The 21,172-nt window shown below is 34.6% G+C and overlaps 1 protein-coding gene across 2 annotated transcripts in view; it reads right to left on the bottom strand.

The window, feature by feature from the left end:
- Nucleotides 1-1,079: 1,079 nt before the first annotated feature.
- LOC150095673 (vacuolar protein sorting-associated protein 37B-like) overlaps nt 1,080-21,172 on the bottom strand; it is a 113,280-nt gene continuing 93,187 nt past the window's right edge. For both annotated transcript variants that reach the window (XM_090410160.1, XM_090410161.1), the window contains exons 4-5: nt 8,591-8,673; nt 1,080-5,616 (exon numbers count right to left, since the gene is read on the bottom strand). In XM_090410160.1, the coding sequence (XP_090266286.1) occupies nt 5,323-5,616; nt 8,591-8,673 (377 nt within the window). In that variant the 3' untranslated portion in view covers nt 1,080-5,322. The remainder of the gene's footprint in view (nt 5,617-8,590; nt 8,674-21,172) is intronic.

The following is a 21,172-nucleotide window of genomic DNA, read 5'->3' as shown; positions in this document are numbered from 1 at the left end:
ATTATGGGAAGGGTCACTACGCAGACCAGTTTTAAACTTTATTGAGGTCTCGTCAGTGGGAGCTAGAAGCAGCGGTGATACCAAGGTTGAAGTAATACAGAAGTCATATTTTCATATACCTCTGGGTCTTGCTCCCACTGATGAGATATTTTCATATATGAAAATGTTTTTGTTTGTATTTTCCTTGCTAGTACTTGTTATTCAATTTACATGGGCAGTTAATTCACTCTGCTATAAATACTGCACTGTACCACATGTCTATCAAAAATGAAAAAAAAAAAAAAAAAGTATTTGCAATGGTAGTAGAATATTAAAAACAAACAAATAACTAATGATCACTCAATTGCAAGTTCTTAAATTTACTATAATTATAAAAATATTTATGGAGACATCGACAGACATACCACATAGCATTCCCTTAAAAAAAGCTATATAAATATCAAATAGAATTTAGCCAGAACAAAAATTATAGATGATTAAATATTCAAGGATGAACTTACTACAATTGTTTATTTTATTGGTTTCAGCTGAAATTATTAGTTTTTCGGGTATTTTAAAATTTATTAAATAGACAACATTATCAACATACAATCGATGTATTAAACAATATGCAATTTGTCACCTAGCTTTCATTATTAGTGGACAGTGGCATCTTATATTAGCAAAGGAATGCTTTGTACACAGCACTGAGCATCGCAGTAGTTTCCTTCCACAGGCAAACTAAAAAACTAAGTGATCTAGTATAAGCTTTTCAAAAGAAAAAAGAAAAAAAAAAGCTTCTGTAATCTGCAAAGACATGAAAACATAAATGTAATGTTTGAAAAATGTTAAGATTTACAAGTCATTTTGTGAGCACATGCTTTGCAAAATGAGTCAGGACAAGAAGATTAAGCAGAAGTTAGACCAGCAAGATAGATTGGGGGGGGGGGGGGGGCAAGGAGACAGAAAATGAGTGTACAGTAAATACTATTGTTGCAATATGGGTAAACTTAATTTTATCAATAAAACCATACAAGATGATTTTTGCAAAGGTTTTTTTTTTTAGGAAGAATCCACACTGATTACTAAGTCATAACAGCTCAAATAAAAGAAACTGTTTATTAATCTTTTTTTTAAAACAAATAAGGATAGTCTTTCACAAAGCAAAAATAAATACATAAAAAAAAACCAATTTGGTTAAAAGCTGAACATGCATATTCAATTACTAATTTTTTTTTTTTTAAATATCCAGCTGATTGCATATGATTGTTACCCTTACAATGCAACACAAATTACCCCATTTTCGAACTGTAAAACTAGAAATATTATTCAACAAAAGTATTTTTATTATTTAGGTGGTAGATAATTTTCATTGTCTAGTGTGAGACAACTATCCTGCTTAATTAGAAAAATAAAGCAAATTAAAAAATATTTAGTCTATAGAACATTTTCTTGGATTATCTGGTCTTTATATGATCCCTAGTTCATTCACAGTACTAAAAACCATAGATTTCAAGCCCTTTGTGGGTGGGATTGTCATAAAAAATTACTTTTGCACAATATAAGGTAGCAGTTTGAATATATAATAAAATTAATGTCAAACCAATTCAGGATTAAGTTTCTTTCTTTCTTTCTTTTTTTTTTTTAATAAATGAAGTTTAAAAATAAAAATTTCGATGTTACTATCAACTCTTACTACAGTAAACTCACAGGAGCCACAGGAATAATCTGATATAGTGAATTTCTTTAGAACAGCATTATATGTATGGATTTTGTGTTGGGACTTTTCAGTGCTTTCTTATAGTGAGTGGATTTGTTATAATAGTATGAATTTCCTTTGAAGCAGTGTTGTAACTATGGGGACTTTTCAGTAGAGCAGGACCTTTCATAGTTCCAGCATTTGCAATAGTGAGAGTCAAAATGCATGTTACATAAGGTATTTCTGGTGCTTTGTATGTCAGAAGTAATTTGTCCCATTTGAAGTAGATGCACTACAGCAAACACCATTCTAACAAAATAATGCACTATAATGCACAAGAGAAAAGTCCTGGCCTAAGTCCCATAGATAAGACCTATACATAAAGCAAACAAAATGACAACATGGTAGAAATGTACAGTAATGGGAGACATAAGAAATAACTAGAAGAGTATGAAATTATAAAAATGAAAATCCGGAATTAACATTATTAACTTAAATAAATATCACTTACCAGAAATCTTCATAACAAACCAAATATGTGAAGATTACATTACAATCAAAACCTTTCTAAATCAAAGAAATTCTAAATCAGAAAATTTCTTTACCTTGTGGATAAGGAATATCTTTCAAACAATATGAAGTCCTGAAACACCAGCCAAGTATGATTAAGTATGATTTCTTAAAGAAAGTAAGTCTTTCTCTGTCCAACTGGGAGGCTGATATCTATAGCAGACTAATGTTCATCAATTGTCTCCTTCCTCTTGAAAACTGATTAAATGCTGAATATTATTTTTGATTTTAATGATACAGATTACACATATTTAGTTTATCATGAAGATTTCAGGTAAGTAACATTTTGAATTTTAAAAATTATTTAGATTTTTATTTTTATAATTTCACACTTTTCTAGTTTTTTATTTTTCTTTGTTTCATGAAAATTTAGTGAGAGACAGCATTTCCCCCTAAATTAACTACAGTGAACCTTCTGCCACAACAGATCACATCTCTGGGATCCCTAGGAGCTCACTATAGTGAGCATGTAGCATATTTATTATTTATTTTTATAAAGCAGAACCATGAATTAAACCATGAGTTAAGGATTAAACTAATTAATTTTGATATTTGAAAATAATAACAAAAGTAGATCCCTGCACATGAAGCCATTTGAGGTTTACAAGTTTTCTTTCCTACTTATTACAGGATGCATTAACTCTCCAAACAAATTTAGATTCTTTTGACCAGAAAATTATTATTTTCAAATAATTTTCATTATTATCTGAAAAAAATATTGATAATTATTAGAGGTTTACAAGTTTCTCCATACTTATTACAGGAATGCATTCTGCAAAATTTTAAAATTTACAAAGTACCTAATTTCAAATTATGAAAATTATTTCTGAACTTCAGTGGATCTGGAGTCTACATTTTTACTTGTTAGTATTAGCTAAGTGTCAAATTTGTATGCTATCCAATGATAGTTCAAGAAAAACAGTTAACAGTAATGACTGCTACTATCGACTGGAAAAGGCACTGAAAAGTCGTAAGCAATGTTCCCCCCCACCTTCCTTATCAAAATTAAAAAAAAAATACTCCATATTATCTTGTTATATGTCCTTCTTTTTAATCTCTTTAATGAAGTAAACACAAATAAACCTCAATACAGTAACACGAACAGGACATGTTCCCTATCACAATGTTTTATGTACTAAGTTTCAATTACATGGCTGCAACTTTTCCATGTCCTAGATTGCTGGACTATTTAATTCAACAAATGCTCCAGTCAATATTTAAAATTAAATTTAACAGTCACATTTACTAATAGGTTTGATCAAGAATGAATTATAATTATATATAATAGATGATCACCATCTGTTATAACTAAAGATGTTCACCATTTTTAAAACACTCATTGTAGGAGTAAGATATATACATTTGTGCACATTTTTGTTTCATGTATGTGATATGAAAGGAGTTTTAAAATAATGGCTTGTGGCCAATATATTCTTACAATCAGTAGTAATGATAATCAGATGTTAAAATCATCTCATCATTTTTGTTACCATCTGAATGAAGTGCAGATCATTATGGCTTTCTCCTTCGCACACTTTTTTAATTTTGTTATATGATAATAGAAAACAATGTCCCAGACTGTTAATATTTGTCAACCCTGCCTGAACATGTGATATTGTAGGAAAATAGATACCACTTGAGTTTTTGTTTACAGTGAGTTTATTTATTTTATTACAAAGAGATGTATGGGATCTGTATGATGCCCAATCTGAGATGGTCAGCTGTTTAATTTTTCCTTCATTAGGTATTTGTAATAACAGAATAATACCATCACACAAAAAACATAATAAATAACAGCCAATCTTAATCTTATCTACCTATCCGATTTTTTTTTTTTTGAGGTCTTCACATTTGTTCCAGCCATAAAAAAAAGTTTTGTATATTTCTACTCTCTTTAAAAGAATCAGTTTTTGACCTCTAAGAATGAGAAGCAAAAGTTACTTTAAGCAATGTTATTTCAAAATAGTAGCTGAAACATAGTAATCCTATTTATCACATTCTTAAAGCATGGCAATGTTACTACATCTTTATACACCTGTGCAGCTTTATTAGTGTTGGGAGTCTCTCCGAATAGATTTTTTTTTTTTTTCAAGCACCACCAAATTTAACCATCATGTGAAAGAGGATGCTGTTAAATTTTTTAATGGCTTCTGTGGCTTAATTTTGTATGTATATCACCATATGAAGAAAAAAAATTAAATGTGGGTTAAATTAGTAAGCATTAGTTGATTACCAATTCACTAATATTTACAGCTAACTTGTAATGGATACAACATTTAAACAATTATGTTTAAATGTTAACAGCTTACAGAGCGAGCTGTTCTTGTTTTTAATTTGTGTATAATTCTAAAGAAGCGTATGTATCTTACTCCTCCTATATACAAAACCACAGTGAAAATATATAATTAAGAATTATTCTCTATACTAATATCTATTAACAGCAAATAGTTTATATACACTCATAGACTTACACAAAATGTTAAATTAGCTACACGTTATATCAATATGCTTTCCATGCTCAGCAGTATCTAGGCATACTTTCTGAAAGTGTGTTTTTATATATTACAAATGTTATTAAATGTAAATCTACTCTATGCAACTGATACATACTGATTGATATAAAAATTTATTAGGAATATTTAGTTCAATGCTTTTTGAAAACAAAGTGAAAACATATTCTTGCTTACTTGCTATAATGTCTCTCAAGATTCATCTGCTTTATATATATGTGTGTGCTTAGTGAACGTCACCAAAATAACAATCAAGATAACAAGTTTGGTACTAGTAGGGCTTTATAATAAAGATAGTTGACTTATATAATGGACAATTTTTTTTCTTTTTTAGTTTAATAGTGACATCAATAGCAAATGGCTTGGCATTACTGCAGTTACTGTAAAACCAGAATAAGATCACACTTGTTTGTACTAAATTTACATACCCCTAGTGGCATTATAAGGGCATGATATAAGGGTGATCAAAGTTAATATACATTTAATTAATGTACAAATATCAGTAAATTGCGTTTAATTATCTTATATGGGTTATAATCAGCAACTCCTGCTGTTTCAGCCACACTATCTAAACTGTGGCATAGGCATTCCCATCTGTGATGGAAGAGGATAAGGAGGAAAGTTGCCTTGATAGCCAAAACTTGGTTGTGCAGGTTGAGATGGAGGCCTTGTAGGCAGGTGCAGAGGTATCCTGTTTGCAGATGCACTAAAATGATTATGAGTTGATGTACGGCTCAATATCTCCGACATTTTTTCAGATTTTACACGCCTCAAATGAGCTAATTTCCTTTTTTCAAGAAAATGATCCAAAAATGTTTCAACTGTAGTTTCTCCAGCAAGGAACTTCTCAGCGATAGTCTATTGAAGATAAAAACAGCTTTAGAATATAATTTCAATGAAAATGCACTCTATTGCAATTGAATTGTTTTGCAAAAGATCTACAATGATTTGATTAGGCCTTTCATACTAATATAAAAAACATGCTGGTTTGTTTGTTAACTTTCTTACATAAAAGAATGTATCAAATTTTTAAATATTACTCTAGTGGACTTAAACCAATAAATATTACTCTAGTGGACTTAAATCTCTTGTGGACTTAAACCAATCTGAATATACTTATTAGGATGCTTCTTGAAGATGTTTAAACTAGACTTTATTTGTACTCCCCCCCTTTTTAAACACAAATATATAGAGAGTGATCTCTCCACTGTATTGAAAACTTGTGTAGAAAAAATTGGTTTACTGGTTAATTAGTTAGCTATGAATATAATTACAGAACATTGTTTTCCAAAAATCAGTTGACATACTAACCCATTTCAAGACTCGTTAACTGAAGGTTTGATTATTTGAAAGATCAATATGTGTGTGTGTGTGTGTGTGCATGTGTAAATGAAAATTAAAACAGAAGAAACAGAATAATTAATTAGTGTAGATGCTAAGAAGACTATGTAGTCCATACAGGTAAGTATAGCACCATCTTATTAAACCAATATATTACTATTGGTAGTAATGTATTTTTGTCTATAAATTTGCATATTCTTTGCCTGGTATGTTGAGATGCCCTTTGTTGGAAAGACCAGAATTCAAATCTTGTTTGGGATGCAAAGAATCTTTATAAGGGCTTTTTGATTGAAAATGATTTACTGGTGTTCAGAATAGACAGAAAGAAACTAGTTTTTCATTCTGCCAAAATCAGACAAACAAAATAAATAAAGTGGATTAGCATTCTGTACTGCAATTTCATAGCACAAGATGCAATCATCGGCCACATTAGACCTGTTAATGTGACAGTGAATAAACACGGAGATCTTACTATGCTGTAATAGGTGAAAGAGCTAAGTTTAATTCTGGAAAAATCTGGAAAATAAGAAAATTTGCAATTTATTTTTCCTATGATCCTGCAGCCAAACTCAAGTCTTACCCTTCTTGATTCATTGCCTCTATTGCTGCACATCCAAAACCTTTCCTGGAATGTAGTTTTGCAATCTTGGCCAATAGTATCCATCCATCCATCCATTTTGTTCCTGGTTTTGCTTTTAGTCTTATACTAAAAACTGTACCAAACTGAAGATCCTATACTACTCACGATTTTAATGTATACTGATGACTTTCTGATACAAGTGTTTAAGTGCTGTCTCATATAATTCTTTTGTTTTCCATGTTCCAAAATTATAATCCAACGGCCATTTCCAGTTTCTTTCCATTTTCTTTCCAGGTTTCTGTGCAATATGGTGATTTGATTTGAAGTGCAGGTAACATCCAGTGTGTGTTGGTTTGTGGTAGATTGTGAGCTGGATTTGTCCATCCTCTTGTTTCTTGATTAGTGTATCTAGAAAAGGCAATTGGCTATTCTTTTCAAGCTCTAATGTGAACTGTATTTTTTGGTGGAAGAAATTTATTTTTGTAAGAAATTCAATTAGGGTTGTTTCTGTGCCTCTCCAAATTATGAAAACATCATCTACATATCTCCACCAAACCAATGCCGTTGGGTTTAATTTGGAAAGGATGTCAGCTTCTAATTTTTCCATGAACAGATCAGTGCAGGGAGGTGATAAGGGACTGTCCGTGGCTAAGCCATCAAGTTGTTCATATATTGTGTCATTCACTTTGAAATAATTCGATTTGAGGCAAAAAAACTGAGCTATGTCATGTGGATAGAGATTGTCCAGGATATCGATAACTTCTTCAACTGGTACGTTGGTAAATAAAGAAACCACGTCTAAGCTTGCGAGAATGTCTGTTTTTAAGATGGAGATGCCTTTTAATTTTTCAGTGAAATGTTTAGAATTCTTTATGAAGGAATCTGATTTTTTTGTTTTCTTTCAATAGACGGGCTAGATGTTTAGCTAACAGATATGTAGGAGAATTTCTTCCGTCAATGATTGGGCGGAGCGGAACTCCAATTTTGTGCACTTTTCAGGCACCATATAAGTGTGGCGTCAGTGGGTGTAGAGATTTCAGACTTCATTGTAAGTCTAAAGACCAACTTGTTATATTACGTACTAGGTTATTAGTCTCTTTTTGTTTTTTAAAGTTGGATCAAAATCTAATAAGCAATAGGTTGACATATCTGAAACTAACTCTGTGATCTTTATAATGTAGTCTTTGGTGTTCAAGATTATAAAGTTCAAGTTTAGTATCATTACTTATAACAAAAATGCTATTTTGCTATAGGAAATAAATTTGGTTCTTGTGGCTTTGCAATACTGAAAGTTGATGGTAAAGGTGTGTGATACATGATAATAGTAGTATGATATCTCAGCTTCTGCTATACACCAAAACTTGATTTGGGTGTATACCCAAATCAAGTTTTGGTGTATACCAGTATGAGCTGACTGGATACCAGTCAGCTCATTATAGCTATAATGTAAGAAATTAGAGCAACAGTAGTTTGATACAGTGAATTTCTTTCCGAATAGTATTCGTGCTTTGGAACTATGTCAGGACTTGATGATAGTTAATTGTGAGTACAATCACTATAAGTAATTTAATTAATTTAGTACTTTGCTATAGTAAGACTGAGTGTAACTAATGCCATTTATTCTTTGGAACTTGAGTTGCAGAGAATAAACAGAACTCATAACTCAAGTTCAGCAGAAATTCATTCTCATAACTCCTTTCTTCTCTCCAACTGTACTTAGAAGATTTAAAAACAGCTGTTCAAACATCTAATGAATAATTGGTCAATCTGAAAGGAAATTGTTGACAGGAAATCAGTAATGAAATAAGTTGAGACCATCATAATATCAGACACACCTTATTAGGAATAAGGTACATTTATTGCAATTATAACAAAAAGTAGAATATCAAATACAAAAATAACTCATCTAACCTCAGATTCCTCTTCTGACTGTGCAGCTGCTGTTTGCAAAAGTGCCAAAGTTGTGTCCAAAGATGTCTGTTTGGTCCTCTCATCTTTAAGAGAAATAAAGTGAATACATTTCCTAATAACATATGGAAATCTGTCTGGAAAATTGAGACAATATTTTATTTAATCTTTTATAATATAATTTTAAATAGTAATGACCATCACTTGATTATGATATTTATATGCTAGTGAATATCTAAATAACTAGTCAGGACTACATCTATACCAATCCTCCATTGCACAAGAGGTCACTAAAACCTCTAACACAACAGTGCAGTGCAAGAACAAGGAATAGCGAGAAATAACTTACTAATGTGTTTCTCAAATAGCTGGAGGTTGTAGTCCTTGAGATATATATATATATATATATACACTTAATGTGATATCTGGTCCTTGTGACTAATTTTAATAATCTTCTTAAGGAGCAAACCGAAGTATAGTATGCCCACCGTTTGTAGGTCTCTCCTTGGCATTTTGCCAAGAATGGTCGATTCATGCTGAAGGGGAGAAAGAAATGAAGGATGTACGAATTGGTCGCCAACATGCGAAATCACGTACTTTCTTGTCCGTCGCTGTATTAGTAGTAGTTTGATTTTTGTTGTTGCTTTTTTGCATTTTTTTTTATTATTAATTTGTATGATGGATCTAGTACAGTCAACAAGTTCTGTTGTTAAACATTTCAGTAGCTCTTGCAAAAGAATATTGAATAATGTGCTGACATTCTGCGAAAAAGAATTGTCAGAAGGCCGTCTCCTTGTTCCCCTTTCTCAAGTCATAAAACGTGCAAGTGCAATTGCGGGTGTATCGGGGTCGACTGTTAAAAGAATTCGTAGAGAATCAAAAGGTGAAGGTAAGCCAAAATTTAAATCTCCTAAAAAAAACTGCCTGAGAAAGAAAACCATCAAAACCGTAGCTTTGAATGATTTTGATGTAGACTTCATAAGAAGAACTATTCGCGAATTTTACGTGGTCAAGAAAAGAGTGCCAACTGTTCCGAAATTGATTCCTGTGCTTAAAGAAAAAATTAATTTTCCTTGGAAAAGAGAAACTTTAAGGAAAATACTTCATGAAATCAGATTTCGTTTCAAAAAGTACCAGAATAAAAGGAAACTTATCATGGAGCGAAGTGACATTCTTTTATCTAGAACGCAGTATTTGAGAGCAATAAGATGTTTCAGGGAGGAGAAAAGACCGATTGTGTATCTAGATGAATCTTGGATTGATAGTAATTTAACTTATGGAAAATGTTGGCAGTCTAAAGAAGAATGTGGAGTGCTACAAACCGGAAATACCTCGCAGCGCATAATAATTTTGTGCGCTGGTGGAGAAATGCGTTTTTTACCGAATTCAAACTTACTCTACAAAGCCAATTCAACTACTGGAGATGGGCGGAATGAATTCTACACTCTTCGAAAATTGGGCAGAAGAAAAACTGATTCCAAACCTTCCTAAAAATGCTGTCGTTATAATAGATAACGCTTCATATCATTAAACAAAGTTCCAAATTGGTCTAATAAGAAGCAAGTTCTTATGGATTGGCTCTCTGCAAATAACATTTCTCATCCCCCAGATATGCGAAAAATTGAATTACTTAATTTGGTCAAAAGAACTTGCCCACAACTCATCATCATCAAATTCCTGCCATGTACCCACAAGGGGTGTAGAGGATATGATAGTACTACATGAAAAAAAAATTATATCATTACTAACTTCCTATCTACAATTTTCCTCCAAATCAGTCTGTTACTTGTCAAGACTCCAACATTATCAGATCTTATATTTCTATCGTCTAAGGCACTTTGTACCATATCAATCCACCTATATCTTGGTCTTCCTCTGGGTCGTTTTCCTGCCAACCTGGCAGAGAACACTTGTTTTGCTAATCTTTCCTCGCCCATTCTGTTTAAATGACCATACCACCTGATATTAGCTCTGCTAACGCATTCCTGGATGCAGACAATGTCAAGGTCTTTCCTAATATCCTCATTTTTAATATGATATTGCCATTGATGCCATCTGTTCACACCTCTGATCTTTCTCAGGACTCTCATATCTGCGGTCTCTAGTCTTTGGTCAAGTGTTTTACTTCTGACCCAGCTCTCAGATCCATAAGTTAAAACTGGTTTGAACACTGTCTTGTATACAGCTAATTTAGTGTTCCGACTAATTTCTCTCTTATTTCATATGAATTTATTCAATTGACTTCCCACCATATCAGCTTTGCTGATTCTGTTGTCTATTTCCATATTTAATTTACCATCTTCAGTAAAAATCGTGCCTAAGTAGCTGAAATGTTTTACTTGTTCCACAGGTTCTCCATTCACAACACAGTTGACATTTTCAATGATTCTGCCTATTTTCATTGTTTTTGTCTTTTTATTGCTGACCTTCATACCTTATCTATTACAACAGCAATTGAATTTAGTCAGAGAATCTTGCAGACTTGTAGCGGATTTATTTAGAAGTATAACATCATCCGCATAAAGCAAAGAGCTGAGATTAACACCTCCAATTTTTATATCAGGTTTAATACCACTTTCCTTCATAATTTGATCCATATAGATAATGAATAACAGAGAGAATAATGTACATCCTTGTCTCACACCAGATTTAACATTAAACCATCTTCCTGTACTTCCTTCAAATTCTAACTGCTGACTTACAACTCAAATAAAGACTAAATATTGCTTGATATAATGCCCCATTGACACCATATAACTGCAGCGTATTGAATAGCTTCTCTCTTGGCACCTTGTCATATGCCTTTTCCAAATCGACAAAACTTAAATACAGATCTTTGTTATATTCCCATGCTTTCTCGACTATTTGTCGTAAAGTGAAGATCTGATCCTGACAGCCTCTGTTTGGCCTGAATCCAGCTTGTTCTTCACCAAGCTTTTCTTCCACAATTCTTCTCAACCGTTTCTCAAGTATACTTGCATAGATTTTGCCAGGAACACTCAGTAGGGAAATACCTCTGTAATTCTCACATTCAGTTTTATTTCCCTTTTTATATATGGGTACTATGAGAGCTCTACTCCAATCATCAGGAATTTGTCCCTCTGTCCAGGCTTTCTGAACTATGCAGTGCAGCCACTGTAAGACTCTTATACCACCATACTTCAGCATTTCTGGTCGAATATCATCTACTCCAGTGCCTTTCCACATTTCAAGCCTTTGATGGCTTTTTCTACTTCAAGTATGGATATGTATTCCTGCCTGCATGCCTGGTCAGTGTTTTTTACCACTGTGCTGTCATCACTGCTTGCTTCATTTAGCAGTTTTTCAAAGCAATTACTCCATACTTCAAGGATATCTTTTATTCCAGTTTTCATGTCACCTGTATCATCTCTAACTCCTTTTACAGCACTCTTTCCTCCATTCCTAAGCTTCTTCAACAACCTCCAGAATATTATGCCACCTTCTTGATATTTATTTTCTATATTCTTGCCAAAGTCCTCCCATGACTTTTGTTTAGCTAGTTTTACACAGTGTTTAGCATTCTTGCATTTGTCTCTATATTCTCTAAGAGCACAAGCTGACTTATTTGACAGGAACTTTTGATATGCTTTCTTCTTTTCCTTCACAGTCTCTTTAACTTCCTGTGTCCACCAGGGAGTTCTGATATTTCTATGCTTGCAGACAACCTCACCACATGCCTCTCTGGCTGAATCAATCAGTGTTTTCTCGAAGGCTTGCCACTGAAACTCCAAGGTTTGGTTCCTGTTCTCAAACTCTTTCATTTTTTCTTCAATAATCTTTGTGTATTTTAGTCTACAGTTCACATCTGAGAGCTGCTCAACTTTTATTCGCTTTAAAACTTTCTTACATGTTATTCTTTTCAATATGAAATTCAATTTTATCCTGCTCAAGACTAAATAGTGATCACTTCCAATTTCAAATCCTCTGTACACTCTGGTGTCCTGCACCAGGGAGAAAACATCACTATCAACAATAACATAGTCAATGAGACTTTTCTTATTCCTAGCCTCTTCTCTCCATGTGAATTTGTGCACATTTTTATGTTGGAACATGGTGTTAGTAATAACCAGTCCATGTCCTGAGCAGAAATCCAACAGATATTTGCCATTATTATTAGCTTTGCTCTTTTCTCCAAATTTTCCCAAAATATTTTTGTATGTCTCACAATCATTTCCTATTCTGCTATTTAGATCCCCAACAAGGACCAACTTTTCATTTTTCATTGTGTCAGTTGCTTTTTCTAACGCATCAAAAAATTCCTCCACTTCTACCTTAGTAGAATCTTCTGTGGGACCATAGGCACAAATAAGTCTCATTGTCCAGTTCCCCATTCTCATATTTGCCCACATTACTCTACTTGAGACTGCCTGCCATTCAAGAAGATTAGCCTCGTACTTTGTGTTGAATACTATGGCTACTCCTTCTTTTCCTTGATTGTCATTGCCTGAATATAACATTTTGTATTTATTGCTCAGAAAGATCTCACCAGTTTTGGTCTTTTTTGTTTCAGTCACCCCTATTATGTCAATCTGGTACTTATCTAATTCCTCAGCTAGCTCCATTTCTTTGCCATTCAGGCTTCTTACGTTGATAGTACCGATCTTTAACTCTGGTGATGTTGAGTTGGGGTTTGTTTTCAGAGTTGTTCCAATAGCTGACTTTTCGCTGTTCGCCCTGGTTCCCTGGCGAAAACAACGGGGGCCTTGTTTAACCGGGCGACGCCCCAGTCGGCATGAAATTTTGTCATGTTGTACCATCATTTTTTTTATTTTGGTTTAACCAATAAGAATACAATTTGGTCGGCTAAATCCCAAATTGCCAGCCCATCCTCGTTCATTCAGTATCAAAGTAGATACCCAACAGGGTGCACCACGAGAAGGTGAGGATTGGACATTAGGTCAGAAGCCCTGGTCGGTTCTCCGCATTCCTTTAAAGGCTATGTGGAGGTCTCCTCTCAGTTATACAGATTCGACCCTTAAGCACCCCACTTGCCCACAACTAAACTATTTAAATTCGACACGATGCTCAAAGAGTATGGATTTCTAGCTTTGAGGCTACCACCATATCATTGCGATATTAATGCTAATGAGTATGTTTGGGCAGAAGTGAAAAGTTTCATTCGCCATCGCAACATAACTGGGGATATTGACATGTTGAAACTTTTTAAGCTTTCAGAACAGGTGATTGAAAGTATTACAGTTCAAAACTAAGGAAAATATTGCTCTCATGTCACCTCATTGGAAAATATGTATTGGGACAAAGACGGAATTATCGAAGAATTATGCAAACCTTTGGTGATCAGTTTAAGTGAAAGTGATGGCGATTCGGACACCGATTCAGATGACTCTGAAGATTAAAAGGATTTGATAATGGTATTTTTTTCCAACATTTTTTTTTTGCATGGGTTTGTTAAAAGATTCACAAGTCATAAATAATTAATCAGTTTAGGACATTCAAGTGTCTCAGTTCTCTCAACTGTAAGTTTAGAATATCTAAGTTCATTTGAAAAAAATTTCTGTTTTTCTGTATAATTATTTTTATTTTATAAAAAACTTTCTTAAAAATAAACTTAGTTAAATTTTTGTTTTATGCTATACCTTTTTTAATTTTGTTAATACTCTACATACATACATTTTTCCAACTGTTATATAAGCAAAATAGTTACACTTTAAAAACTACAATGTTCATAAAAGAAAAGCTAAATTTTCCGACCTGTAATAATTAACAAACTCATCCCAGAAGACAGATTGATTACCCTATTATCGGAATGGATTCTCCTTTTTCTGACACGCGTAGAAGTGTCGAGGGATCTCTAATCGGTGGGCGAACTATACCTACACATATGTATTTAAATACGCAATCCAATGTGTGAATGGAATAAAATCAAGGTTCTCAGAATTTTAGTAATGTCTCTGTAGAAAGTTTTGTCACTCAGTTACAAAGCATATTATATTTGATAAGAAATGTATTCTTTTTTTTTTTCATCCTTTATCCAAGTGTAAGCAAATAATTTTTGTGTGTGAAGTATATTCCTGACTGGTCTATCTTGTATGTAGAGGCTGTTCAAATCAGTTGTCTTAGTATCCTATAATGCATACGTCTTCTTTTATGTTGACTTTTTATAAATGTATGTTGCTTTGCATTATGGGAAGGTCACTCCCTACCTAGGCTGGTCTCAAACTTTACTGAGGTCTCATCAGTGGGAGCACTGGACACAGAAAGATACACAGGTTAAATCAATGAATCATACATTTTCCATATACAAGTAATAAAATAGTAGTGATCCTTCTCATAGTACATAGCAATATTTACATTGGAAAGGAAATGTTTTGCATTATGGGATAATGAAGCAATTGGTGTGAAGTTAACAGCTTCTATATACAAGTACTTTAGCTATGAAGAAACTTCACATATAAGCTTTCTTTGCTTACACTTGGGTAAAGGATTATAAGAATATAATTTCTTGTGAATATAATATACTCTAGTATCAAACCTATAACGTCCTTCTCATAGTCCAGCACTATGGATGCAAGTTTCCCAGAAAGCAAATGTTTTTTAGTATCTTGATTTTTTATAACATAACCTGAAATATTTCACTTCATAATAAATATCTGATTTACTTATGAGTAATAATTACCCTCATGCCTTGACTTTTTGAAATGATACTCTAAGAAACACACATGTGACTTTTAAGCATACAGGTGAAGCACAAAAACATATAGGATGTATTCCTATATGTTTTAAGTAGTGTTTGTTAAATTTTACAGTATTAACTGTATACAACAATTATTTCTCTTGGTTTACTATAAATACACATAAAAAAAAAAAATTAGCTAATGCCTTTTATTCCCACATAGAAAGTAAACGAGGCCATTTTAGCCCTATCTAACTTTTGGAGACTGAGTGGGCAGTTCTATCTCCACTGGTACCCAATCAGAGATAGCTGGCCCAAGGCTATCACTAATTAAGTGGCACACAGTGAAGAGAGATGGCTTAACAAGTGCTGCCATTTCGTGGTCCCTAACGTTAACAAAATATATTTAATGTCTGAAATAGTGTTGGTTCTATGGTCAATTTTCTCGAGTTTACGGGACGAAAAATCTGAGTTTCTAGCAGAAAAAACCCACTTGCCCATGCCAGAGATTGACAACTCAGGAACCGGTCACAAAAGGCTCGGAAAAATTTCCTCTAGTCACCGACTAGATTCGAAACCAAGTCTTCCTTCGTGCGGTTAAGCATCGTGGTGTGCAAACGCCACATCCACTGAGCTACATGGGCTCCCATTTCTTTATTAAACTTATATTCCAGTTTTTATTTTGTGTTGAAGCACAAGATTTTAGACTAAGAATACCAGCATGCTAACACTGTTAAATCTGGAATGAAAGGCTTAATTTATTCTTAAGCATTTCATTCAGAATTTAACTGAGTTGCAAAATTTCAAAAGAAAAAATGCTTGTAAATAGGCAAGCATAGTAATTGTAAATACGCTAATAATAATTTTTGTATTTTTCTATGTATTATTTCATAAATGATCCTATAAACAGCAGACAGGAAACAAAACATTGTTTAGATTGTGTCGTATTATGAAAGTCAGAGCAAAATATAGATAAATGTAATCGAATTGTAAACATAACCCCAAGCAGTCGGTATGCGAAGTTGGGACACGTGCGGGACGCTATCGAACGGAGAAGGTGCTGTGTGCAGAAAAGGCTCTCTCTCTCTCTAGTTTTTCTAGAAGTTCGGGTTTGAGTGTGGGTCTTAGAGTGGGCGAAAATGGTCAGTGCCGATGATATGGTCTAATAGCAGTTCCGTCCGAGAATTTTCTTCAATGCAACGAGACGACCAGCGAATGCCAAAGTCCGCGAAGCTCCAGCAGTACCGCTCCATTAGAAAAGTTCCGAGCACGAGCAGTTTAAGTGAATCGTGGCCGTATTCACAGGAAAGTCGAAACGGAGGACGACCGATCTCAAGACAAAGCACCTATGCATCGGAACTTTCTGAGGCTGTATATGAGTGCCAGAGCCTCTTTCTCGATGACGGAATAGTTTCTCTCAGAGGGGGATAGCCTTCTGCTCACGAAAGCAATTGGTCTGAAGTGATCTCCTTCTGCTTGTTCCAGTACTGCCACAATGGTGTCTTTAGAAGCATCAGCTGCTAGGAAAAAGGTTTGACCGAGCTTAGGGTACGAGAGTACTGGTGATCTAGTCAGAGCCTGATTCAACGAATGATAGGCCTCACGCTGCTCCCCTCCCAATACAAATTTTCCCCCTTTTTTCGTTAGTTTTACGATAGGGTCCATTAACTTGGATCATTCAGGGATAAATTTTCTGTAAACGTTCACCATACCCATATACCTCCTGACTTGTACTGTGGAAGGGGGCTGTGATTCCAGTATGGCATTAACATTACCCTTGGAGGGTTTTATCCCCTCTTCGTTGACCACATGTCCCAGGTATTCCACTGACTTGTTGATGAGTAAATCAACAGGTCGTCCTGGAAACACAAGACTCCTTTACCCAGGACGTCACCCAATACGGTGTTCATGAGGCTCTGAAAACTCATAGCTGAGTTCCTTGCCCCCTGGGGAAGTCGGCACAGTTGGTATTTTTGCCACTTTGTGGTAAAAGCAAAATACTGCCTGTCCTCCTTCCTGAGGGGAATTTGAAAGTAGCCAGAGTTCAGATCCAACTTTGAAAACACTCTTGCTTACTCCAGCCCAACCAGTAACTCTTCTATCGTGCATACAAGGAAGTCAATTGGTTTAGTGACTTTATTGACCTCCCTTAGGTCTAACACGAACCTTAGGCCTCCGTTTGACTTTTCAACCAGAATGAAAGGGCTGTTCCAATGGGAATTTGACCTCTCGATGATTCCCACCTTTTCATATTCCATTAGTAATTTCTCCAATTTGTCTAGGTGTTTCAAAGGTGTCTGGTACTGCTTAACATATATCAGTGTCTCTGAAGTGGCTTGCACCATATGCTCAACCACGTTTGTGCAGGGTAAGGAGGTGATTCCCTCAGTGAATATCTGGGGATATCTCTTATACACTAGTTGAAAAAATTCTTGGAGCTCCTCCTTAACGGGATCGGAATCATGCAACTTCAGAGCATTGTGCACAAGTCTCTCTCTCCACCCATCTTGATTATCCTCCCCAACCGACCTGGTTACACTTATTTTGCTTACATTGTCGGGAGCGAGTTTAGGTTCGAAAGTTCTCCCACAGAGTGACAGTGATTGGTTAACAAAGTTACACACAAATTGGTTTCTTCTCAAGAAGTCCAATCCCAGCACAATTTGGTGGCCCGGGCCCGAGATCTCAGGGAGAACTATCAGTCCGTGCATAACGCTTATGGGGAAACAAGGCACGGATTAATTTTTAATTAATCCGTGCCTTGTTCCACTACAAAAATACATTAATTTTTGGGGTGGAACAAAGTTCAACTCTGGCAATTCCCATGATTTTGTGGGATTGTTGAAGTTCAACCAAGCTATCATTACTCAGGGTACCTAGTTTTTTTTAAAAGAGGGATGAGAAAGTGAGGGATGACAGAAATATGGGCTCCAGTGTCTAAGAGGAAATTGCAAGGGATATTCTCTATGAAACCTTCAACCAAGGTGAGGTTCTTTTCATCTTGCATCTCTGCATCTTGCAGAGCTTTCCCTCAGTGTTGATTTTTGGAGCCAACTGATGTTTTGATTTGCTTTCGGGGTTCCCCTCTCCTGAGACTTCTAATATTAAATTTCTTAGATCAGTGATCTGTGCCATGTCCCCCAATATTCTCTCTCTTTCTTTGACTACCTCATAGCATTTATCGAGGCTTTCTACTTCCTTCTGGTGTGCACTTTCTTGTAGTTCATGGGAGAGGCCTGTTCGAAATTGTTGAAGTGCTACCCACTCAAGGTGGTCTTGATCCTCTGGTGAAGTTCTCATTTCTCAGATGAGAGTCAATATTCTATTGAGAAAAATATTGACTCTCTTCCCTTTTCCTTGGAAGCACTTGTAAAGCTTGCCAAGTACTTGAACAATTCCTCCCTTTGAGAATTCAGAGATCACAATTTCCTTGAATTGTTCATATTTCAGGGTTCTTCTTAGGATGAGCTGCAAGCAAAGAATTTTCTTTGCTTTCCCTATTAGCCTTCCACGTATGAGCATGAGGAGTTGTATGTTGCTCCATCGGCCCATTCCTCTGAGCTCCTCGACATGTCTAAAGAATGTGTGCACACAATCATCTCCCTCTCCAGAGAATTGTGGGAACACATGTAGGTTTATCGTACGAAAAAATTCAGAATCATTCATCTCCGAACTGGTTGGGAGAGCCATACTTGTACTAGAGCTTACACTGAAATATAAGATTATTTTCTCAAATTTTCTACTATTTCCAACAAATCTCTGATTGCCTGATATGAACCAAAGACCAACTCACTGTGATAGGTCAATTTACTTAATTTTTTTCGGGACCTAATCACATCCGGTCGGCTGTGCCATTGTTAAATATTTATTTATGGTAGTTTATACTTAATTAGTTTGTTTCTTGACTAAAATACTTTCTCATTAATAAAACCTTATTCATTTAAAGTCCTACCAGCTGCTCTATAGTTATGTCATTGCTTTCTCTATATTTTACTGCTTTATATCTTCCTATTCTATTTTTCTATCGCTATTTTACTTCGTCAGATATCAGGCCTAATATGCTTACATCTAGGATTGTTTCCTCTTAGAATACTGGTGAATTTATATTTTGCTGCACCAGCCAGTATACTATAGCAGAAAAGGATCCTTGCTCAGGGAGACAATACTAGATTCTGAGGCTTTCTTACACAATATCTCACTTTAACACTGCTGTATAGATTCAGATTATTGCAGTTGTCACCTAAATCTATAATTATATACTCTTACAAATTCTTTCTCGCCAAAATAGGTTCTATTTTTATAAGTGGTAGTTTGGAATCGTAATCAGGCATGACTCAGGTTTAGGTAAATATGACAAGTTTATTGGAATATCTAAACAGAATACAAAATTCATACACTCAATTATGACTCAATACTAAATGAAACTCGAGTTAAGAGGTTGACATATTCTAAATTAAATCAAAGGACATAAAACATGCGAAACACAGTAACTGCATATTGGGATAGATAGCAAATGATATGAAGTTAAGCTAAGTTCCTTTCTGTAATGCTATTCATAAAATAATATAAACAAACATTCTAATGCTACTCAGTTACTAAAATCCACAATTCTAATCTCATTAAATTAATCCTATCACATACAATTACAAAAGATCTCTTCTAAACAATTCTTCTTACTCTCAAAGGAGGTTAATTTTCTAATTAGAGACTGTCCACAAAGTTCTATAGAGTATTGTTCTTAATTTTTACATTCACAAACAATCTTCTCTCTTCTAATAAATTTTATACACAAAATAGAGTAATTTCACCTTACCAAACTTTTTCCGCATCTTTCAGCACCACATGTACATCTGGTTAATTCTTGTCTATTGGCTGTCCATATGCCAATGTAGAGGTTACGCTATCTTCATTATTTCTGCTGAAAACGGACTTAAATCTTTGCATTTCAGGAACAACTCGATGGGACTTCTCAGCGACGGCTTGATTCTGCTAGGACTGGAAATTTTTTACCTTCAGCTCTGTGTAGAATCCTTCTCCATTTTCAAGAAAGCTTGCTGTCTGACATCTTATCTTAGCACTGACGCTTCATTTCCCCCCTTTACATGAACTCCTGGTAACTTCCAAGCCACCAAACAGGAAAACGATACGACAAGAGAGATTTTTCGATACCGCGCTCGTCGCCTTATATTCCTCCTTAGAGCGCCCTCTTTTTCTCGGAGTCCCCTTTGAACACGACCCTTATCTTTTCACCCCTTGGGTTCATCCCTTGCTTTTTCCCGATGCTGTTATGCTCTTGTATTCCCAGAATTCGCGTCAATATACGTTCCACTTAAGCAACTGCCGCCAGCATTATGCTGTACACATGTAGTTTTATACCTTCCAAAAATTATTATTTAATAACTATTTGATGACTCACAGTTAATTTTACACAGCTTAAGTAAGGCTTAAATTAAGTCAGATTATCCCTCTTTTAAGACACACTCTAAAATAAAATCTTAATATGATCACAACAGCTTAAATATATGGTACATGAAATAAAGAATACAAATTTTATACAAAAAGTGAAGATGTTTCACTTTTAATTTCAGCTGATGTGCAGGTATTTCTCTTTGTTAGTAAGTTTAATATGTTAGATTCTGAATGAATGATTTCTTTGCAAGATTCCTTCATTCAGGATCTAACAATCATGTCATAATGAGAATAAACATTCCTGTTTTATTTACCAAAAATATGTGTCTGATATTTCAAGTCAATGCACCTCTTGCTTAAAATTAGAACCTGAATAAGTTGAAGCACGGGAGTTTAAGATAAGAACCGGCTACGACTGCAATCTAGTCTGAAATAAGTATGGTAAGAATTTATTTATATTGTTAGATTTTGAAATTGCGATAGTCTGTAAGTCAACTCTCTGACAAGATTAATTTTCTTGT

This window comes from Typopeltis vanoorti, chromosome 20 (genome assembly GCF_054136105.1).
Source record: "Typopeltis vanoorti isolate ZY-2024b chromosome 20, IOZ_Tvanoo_1.0, whole genome shotgun sequence".
Taxonomy (NCBI): domain Eukaryota; kingdom Metazoa; phylum Arthropoda; class Arachnida; order Uropygi; family Thelyphonidae; genus Typopeltis; species Typopeltis vanoorti.
This window is presented reverse-complemented; position numbering and strand designations above follow the sequence as displayed.